Source organism: Meriones unguiculatus, chromosome 7 (genome assembly GCF_030254825.1).
Source record: "Meriones unguiculatus strain TT.TT164.6M chromosome 7, Bangor_MerUng_6.1, whole genome shotgun sequence".
Lineage (NCBI taxonomy): Eukaryota > Metazoa > Chordata > Mammalia > Rodentia > Muridae > Meriones > Meriones unguiculatus.
The window spans coordinates 41,721,556-41,729,420 of NC_083355.1; the positions used below are offsets into that span (position 1 = coordinate 41,721,556).

The 7,865-nt window shown below is 47.1% G+C and overlaps 2 protein-coding genes across 2 annotated transcripts; one reads left to right on the forward strand and one right to left on the reverse strand.

Moving 5' to 3' along the window:
- The first annotated feature begins 44 nt into the window (after window positions 1-44).
- Tmem199 (transmembrane protein 199) lies at window positions 45-4,546 on the forward strand. Its single transcript, XM_021639772.2, has 6 exons — window positions 45-339; window positions 1,483-1,556; window positions 2,117-2,206; window positions 2,911-2,953; window positions 3,161-3,273; window positions 3,747-4,546. Exons 1-6 carry the CDS (start codon window positions 129-131, stop codon window positions 3,840-3,842), a joined length of 627 nt encoding a protein of 208 aa, XP_021495447.1. The 5' UTR covers window positions 45-128; the 3' UTR covers window positions 3,843-4,546.
- Window positions 4,547-6,560: 2,014 nt separating this feature from the next.
- Sebox (SEBOX homeobox) lies at window positions 6,561-7,865 on the reverse strand (the record flags this gene model as incomplete). Its single annotated transcript, XM_060388418.1, is given in 3 exon segments — window positions 6,561-7,413; window positions 7,416-7,460; window positions 7,463-7,865. Coding segments are annotated over 3 exon segments (759 nt in total), but the record flags the coding sequence as incomplete, so codon positions are not given.

Sequence of the window (7,865 nt, forward strand, 5' to 3'; positions counted from 1 at the left end):
CCGCGCCTAAGCTCCGCCCCTGGCCCTCGGGTCCGCCCCCCGCGGACGCGCGGGTTCCTCCAGCTACATCCGGCTCAGGTGGGCGGAAGTCCGAACTTGGGATCACCTGACCGGAGCGTGAGATAGAAATGGCGTCTACGTTGCTTGCGGGCGAACGACTTGTTCGCGCCTTGGGGCCTGGCGGAGACCTGGAACGGGAGCAGCTGCCCCGGAAGCTGCGTGCCCAGCTCGAGGCTGCTCTGGGGAGGAAACGCGCGGCCGGTGATAGCGCCACCGGCCCCCAGCACCTGGTTTCCTTCCATCTGATTCGAGATCTGCATCAGCACCTGAGAGAAAGAAGTGAGGGGTCCCCAATCAAGAGTCGCTGCCTCATTTTCCGATCTAATCTCTCCTGAGTTTTTTGTCTCTTGTTTTTTCTTTCTATCACTCTCGTGTGCCTGCCGACTTCTCATTTAGCCAGTCCAAAAGCCTCCTCCATAAGCCCCAGGTTCACCGCTTCCATCTTCCGTGAAAATTCGTGCAGATTTTATTGAGTGTCTTTAGGAACTCGAGATTCTAACCCAGCACTGCCTGTCAGATTGAGTTTCTCCACTTTGGGGCCATATAGTATAACTTCCTGTTTGAGAAGTAATTTTCCTTCCATCTCAAAGTCAAGGGTATAGAATTCTGATCCCTGGCCCAGCTCCCGTTTGGGAAACAATGGCAAAAGCTGTTTTGAAAGGTCAGGATTGAGAGTGGCATCTAGTTCTAGTCCTTTCAAAGAAGTCATTTCTCATCTTTGGATCTGTTCCCTTATCTATCAGGGGGTGGATTAAGGTAAACTGGCACGAAACACGTCTTGCCGGAATTAAAATATCCTTGCCAGAAATGCAAAGAGTAGATGCTCAACTATTCGGACTTGAGAGGACCTTAGAAAAAGATCCTCTAATATAGTGAGTGTCCTCCGAGTGTTTAGCATCAATGACTGAATCCTGTCTAGGACAGATCTATTGTTTTCACAGAAATAACCTACTTTTGGTAGGGTAATTGAAGACTGATCATTAACGTCAACTGTCAGTCAACTACTTACGTGGAATTGTCCTAGATTTTTCGTAGTTGAAAATTAATCTTGAGTCAAAAAAATATATTAAACAAAAAGAGAGAAAATGATGAGGTTGGGCATGGTACACCTAGGATTGAGGGGCTGAGGCAGGAGGATTGTGAGTTTTGGTCTAGATGAGGTACAAGGAATTCAAGAGAGAGGCAGGTGTATCTTTTTGATCTTAAAGTTAGACTGGTCTACACAATTGAGTTCTGAGTCAGCCAGATCTACTGATAAGCCTAGTCTCAAAATTATATGTGTGTGTGTGTGTGTATCCTGGGAATGAATTTACAAGAATGGACGTGTTTTATGTGGATAAAAATTATGGCTACCCATTTCTGTGATCTTAGTCTCCCATCCTCAGCTTCATGGGTGATTATGTGGAACCTTTTTCTTCCCAGATTCCAGGCTGTATCTTCATGAACTCCTAGAAGGCAGTGAGCTCTACCTCCCAGAAGTTGTAAAGCCTCCCCGGGTATGTGAGGGATATGTTCGTGAGAGTAGGTGCGTGCCGAGTTGGGTGTGGCTTTTATTAATTAACTTTCAGGTTTGAAATCTTATATTTTAATTCTTTGGAATAGCTGGGGTGTGGCTCAGTGCAAGATCACTTGACAAAGCCCTGGGTTCAATTCCTACCACCAATGATAAATAGAATTTGGGGGTTCAAGTGAGATAGCTTAGTGAGTAGGGGCACTTACTGCCAAGCATGGCAGGCAACCTGGGTTCAGTCCTTAGGACCTACACAGTGGAGGGAAAGCACACAGACACGCACACAGGGCATGCTGCTTGTGCCTGTGCCCCTGCACACACGTAACTTTGGAATCTGAGATCAGGGAAGGAAACCGTCTCTAACAACTTTGGAAAGCTGAGATCCAGTAAACCATTTTCCAAAGCAGTGGAAGCGTAAACACTATACGGGTGTCCCAGCACCCTTGCCAGTACGGTGCACTTTGAAATCAATGACTATGACGTATACTGTAGGAAGAAATATGTAGAGGAATATCATTCTTCTCCTGTGGTTATTTTTGCTTTTAGAATCCAGAGCTAGTCGCCCGGCTAGAGAAGATTAAGATACAGCTAGCCAATGAGGAATATAAGCGGATCACTCGCAATGTCACTTGTCAGGTAAGGGCCTACTGCTCGGTATATGACCTGCACCAGAAATGGCTACAGAGTTTTAAAAATAGTAGAAGCAGTGTAGTGATACACACTTTAATCCCAGGACTCATGATACAGGGCCAAGTGGATCTCTGGGTTTGAGGCCAGCCAGAACTATATGATGAGACCCTGCCTCAGAGAAGAAAGAAAAGAAAAGAAAGGGAATTTCAACTCAGTTTATATACTCTTCTAGAACTATAAGACCCCTGTGTTCTGTAGGGACCAAGTATAATCTTCAGTGTATTCACTGAGACCCAGGGCTTAGATGGTGACTGATTCTTAAATGCCATAGAAACGGCAATGAGCCTTGGAGCGTTTCTCTTTATTCAAGGTAAGGTCTCTGTGGCCAGGTAAACCTTGAATTCTGGTTTGTCCAGCCTCCCAAATGCTAGGATTACAGGTATGCCTGTAGCCTTTTTTTTTTTTTTTTTCCTGACAGGACTCCTTTGTCATGTTTCAACTATAAAATAGGAAAGTATATAGGTCCTGGAAGCCTGGGTTTTTCTCCTTAAGATCTAGAAGGTGTCATATAAGTCTTAGGCAAAAGAATCCCATGGAAAGGCAGAATTAATCTGCTGAGAAATAGAAAGGGCTGAGGCTAGGCTAGCAAAAGGGGATTTTTAAACTGCTCCTTCTGAAAGCATCTGCTTTTGTTGTTTTTCTTCCACTAGGATGCACAGCGTGGAGGGACTCTCAGTGACCTGGGAAAGCAAGGTGAGAGACAGAAACCCAGGCTGCTCAAACCTCTCCCTGGGATTAGTCATGGCCTTCCTTCCAACTGCACTATTATGGAATCAAGGCTAAGATGTTCAAACTTGATCTCTGAAGAGAACCCAGTAGAAGTGGGAGGCAGCTATGAGGTAATAGGACCTCCCTGAAAATGTTGACCTAAATGTTTCTTCTCTGAACTGCTTTCCAAAGTGAGGTCAGTGAAGGCTTTGGTCATCACCATCTTCAACTTCATTGTCACAGTGGCAGCTGCCTTTGTCTGCACTTACCTAGGAAGCCAGTATATTTTCACGGAAATGGCCTCGGTGAGTAGGCGCCAGCAGGACAAAGTGCCCTTGGGAAAAGGAGGATGTGTGTGAAAGTGCACAGGTTAATTAGTGGGATGTATTTATGCAATAAACAGGGGACACATTTAGCTTCCCAAATAGTCATGGGAGGGGGTAGCGATTCCAAGAGCCACCTTTCCCCAATAACTTAGGGCAGTAGTTCTCCACCTTCCTAATTTTGCAACAGTTCCTCATGCTGTGCTGACCCCCAACCATAAAATCATTTTTGTTGCTACTTCATAACTATAATTTTGCTACTGTTATGAATTATAATATAAATGTCTGATATGCAGGATATCTGATACGCGCCCCCCTGTGAAGTGGTTGTTGACCCACAAAGGTTGTGACCCACAGGTTGAGAACCGTTGACTTAGAGACTTGGGTAGGGAGATCCCCATCATCATGAGAGGTGTTGGCCTACATCCCTCATACCTAGCTCTCCCCACCTGCAGAGAGTGCTGGCTGCATTGATCGTCGCCTCCGTGGTAGGTCTGGCAGAGCTGTACGTCATGGTGAGGGCCATGGAAGGTGAACTGGGCGAGCTGTAACTGGTGCTTCACTGTCAAAGTCTGGAAGAAGTTTGGAGAGCCTCCATTGCCCATCACTGACTCTCAGTCAACCCATCATGTTCTTTGTACTCAGCTTTGTGCTTAGTCAGAGGACCAGGCCAAGTTCTTAGTCAGCTGTGAGTTTCCTTGGGAGGAGTGGAGGAGATTGGGACAGCATGTTTCTTTCAAACTGAAGGAACTGCTCTAAGTAACTTCTGAACCCATGCCCGCCTGCTCTCACCGTCCATTCCGCGCTCTGCTGAGTCCTGATTTCTCATCAGAAAGTAGAATCCAGGCCTTTCCCCGAAATGGGCCATACTGCCTTGAACTAGCCCAAGTGCATAAATCAGTCACTGTCCTTCATCCACACATTTTGGCACAAGACCTGAAACGGAGAACAGAAGACTAAGAAAGCAGAAGGCCTGAGCCTGAGAAGAGCCAGTCAGAAGGCAGGCATCAGTAAGAAAAAGCAGTTGATACAGGGTAGTGGAACTAGAAGCGGGGCAGCTAAGGTTTTCTAGAAAAGGAAATGGTATCAGGCCATTTTCCAGAAGTCAGAAAAGGTTGGCCCTCCTCTGTCAAATGGAGGCAAAGTTGTTCTGTTGTCTTTGTAATGTTACACTTTGCAGAACTTAGATAAGTTAGATTATCTTACTTTATGAAAGATGTTTTGTATCCAATAAATATTTATTGTGTCCAGTGTATTTTTATCTCAGATCCTGTATGAACACAAAGCACAAAAGCCTCCATAACCCTGAGAATTGCTTTTGACAGGGTCTTGCTATCAGCTCTGGCTGATCTCTGCCTCCGCCTCCTGAGTCCTACGATTCAGGCATATGCCACCATGGCTGGTCTGGTCCTCAAGGTCTCTTTGGCCTGCCAGCTTGCCTGCCTTCCTTCTTTTTGAATGTATATCTGACTATATGTATGCGCACCATATGTATACAGGAGTATGAGGAGGAACTAGAGTTAAGCTATTATATGTGCTGGGAACTGAACGTATGTTCTCTTTGAGTTATGAATGGTCTTAACCACTGAGCCATCAGCCCTTCAAGGTCTTTATTTGTTTGTTTGTTTTTGTGGTTTTTCAAGGCAGGGTTTCTCTGTAGCCTTGGCTGTCCTGGACTCACTTTGTAGGACCTCGAACTCCCAGCTATCTGCCTGCCTCTGCCTTCCTGAGTACTGGGATTAAAGATGTGTACCACCACACCCAGCTTCTCTGTTCTTAACTATAGACTCTTTCTTAGATGTGCTCCCTACTGTTTCCTCTCTTCACTTTTTAAATTTTATTCCTTGTCTGAATTTGTGAGCACAGGTACACGTGTGCCAGAGTTTTCGTGTGGAGTTCAGAGGACAACTTCCAAGAGTCCATTTTGTCTTTTGTTGAGGCAGCTCTCAGTTCTGCTGTTGCACTGCTTGCTCCAGGCTCCCTTTTTTGTCTGCTTCCTAGAAGTGCTGGAACTGTAGATATGCACCATCATACTCAACTCCGTGGATTCTGTTATCCAGCCTGCACAGAAGATGCTTTTACCTGTGAGCCCTCTCTCTGGACCATCTGTTTTCCCAGCTTGTCTCATATACTCTTACTGGATCAGTAGACATCAGCTGTGCTTACCGGTTCTTGTTAGTAGGGAGAAGTGTCAAGTGTAGGAAAATGTAAGTGGCATTTTACAGTGTCTCAGAGCTAGGGCTGTTGACGGTTCGGTCGGAAAGCCTGGCTTTAAGCCTTGTTGGGGGATTTGTGGCCCATTTCCCTGTTCTCTGTATGCCAGGCTGTCAACATATCCTTAAGTATCAGAAGTTAGGTTGAAAGCCTTCCAAATGTAGAAGTTTGACTTCATCAGAATTTCTTCCAACAGACTTTGACCAGCCTAGGGCATCCTACAGTAAATTTGGGGTCTTTGTTGGGAGGGATTGTCCACTAGATTCTAGTCCCTCCACACAGGCCAACAAGCTTGTGTGGCATCAAGCTCTTACTAACAGTCTTGTGGGCCAGGCACTGTGTTAGCATCTGGAGATAGTAAAGAGATCTAGCTCGTGCCTTGTGTAATTATAAAAGAGCCACACTGCAGGGACCTCTCCATGTGCACAGGCAGAGCAGAGAGTGTGCTGGGAATTAGGTAGCCAGTTCACAACACAGGAAAGGGAATTCTCTCAGCCACTTGTGTCTCTGCCCTACTTTATCCAAACCACTGCATCCAAGAGGTGCTTGGCAGGTGGTCAGAGGGACAGGAAGTTTGGGCCTTGCCAGTTTCTTATGACTTCCTGTATGGGACAGACAGAACTAGCATTTACTGAGTTTTTAACCTTGTGTCATTCCATAAAGTTCTTAACATTTTTTTCGAGACAGGAAGTAAGTGTTGGTATTTCAGAGTCCTAGTTACATAAACAGAGGTAAGGTCGAATCCAACACGGTCTGGATCACACACAGTCTCCATGCTTTTCTCTCCAAAGCAAGGCAGCTCCAGAGGTAGGGCCAACTAGAACACCCTGGAGTGCAAGCAAGCTCCTGTGTCCCCAGAGCCTATGAGAGCTCTGAGCCCTTTAATTAAGCACCCTCTGATCCCAGCAGAAGCCTGCACATGGTTCCTGCTTGGAGTCTGTGGTACCCGGCCCTGCTTAGGGGTTTGGTGATGGGAGATAAACTCCCCATTTATTTGCTCACAACAATCCAGATGAAAGAGTTTTGTTTTATTTGGAAATTAGTTGGTATTACACATGACAGTGATATCAAAACCCAAGACTACCACACCCCCACCCCAAATCTGTCAGGTTGTCCCCCAGCTTATATCAGAGGGCAGCCAATCTGATCTTTGGGGAAATTCAATCAACCAAAGACCCAGGCTTCTATTTCTGAAACGTTAATATCACTCTTCAAGTCCACATTTCTGGTTAATTTTGTCTAGGTGGCAGGAAGTCAGGCAGTGGGGCCCTAAACCACAAAAGGGTGGGTCTTCCAGCAGTCCAGTTTAGGAGCCGTTCCCTCCTGGCACATAGGTGAGGTCCTCAAGGGCCCTCTTAGACTGTGGCTGCCTCTTTAGAGGAAAAAAAAAGATCATCAGCTAAGATAATAGGAGTTGGGGACCCAAGCCTGGCCCTTGGGTGGAAAACATGGTTCCTTACCCTAACAGTACCTTCTGATGAGAATATGCCCCCAAAAGGACAGGGGTGCCAGGTTATAGGAGCGAGGCTCCAGTCACTACACAGGATCTTCAGCTAGGCTGGTGGAGGCTGGGCATGGGGTTTCTGAGCTAAACTCTTTAGAGAGCACTCCCTGTGCAGAGAGAGGCAGGGGTTCCCTCCCTGCCGCCTCCTGAGAGATGGAGTGGGATACAAGCCAAAGCCAAAAGTCTTACAAGTACTATACCTAAATCAGGAATGATCTCGTTGGGGACGATGGCTGAGGTATAGATCAGGTCAGACAGGCTTCCCAGTGAAGTCTGAGGAGCAGTTTGCTCTGAAGAAGAGTGAAGCCCAGAAGCTGCACTTGGCCCCCATGGGGCTGTAGCTTTAGCCCCTGTCCAGCTCTGCCCTAGTCTCAAGCTGGGAGCTACACAGGAGATCTGTGGGCATGCTGGGCTGAACTGGTGGGGTGTAGAGGCTGGCCTGGTGTTCCAGATCTCAAGGCTGCTGGGGAGTGTCTGGAAAAGAACCAGAGTTTGGGGAAAACTCCAGCCTGAGGTCTAGGGCTCCTCGCTTTCTGTTCTTGATTCTCTTGGCTCGGCGCTTCTGGAACCACACCTGATAGGGAAGATGAAGGTATCTGGGACAGAAACCAGAGCTCAGGATTGCCAGAGAGAAGAGGCTGTGTGCCAAGCCCAGAAGTTGGTTATCATGGCTCGCCTGGATCTTGGCTTCAAGCAGGTGAGTTACCTGAGCCAGGTGCTCACGGGTGCTGATGTCAGCATAGAGCCTAGCTGCAAATACCCGTTCCAGCTCCAGCAACTGGCCAACACTGAAGGTGAGCCTCTTTCTCCGATGGGGACCCAACCCACTGGTACAGGCGGTTGGCCAGGATGGGAA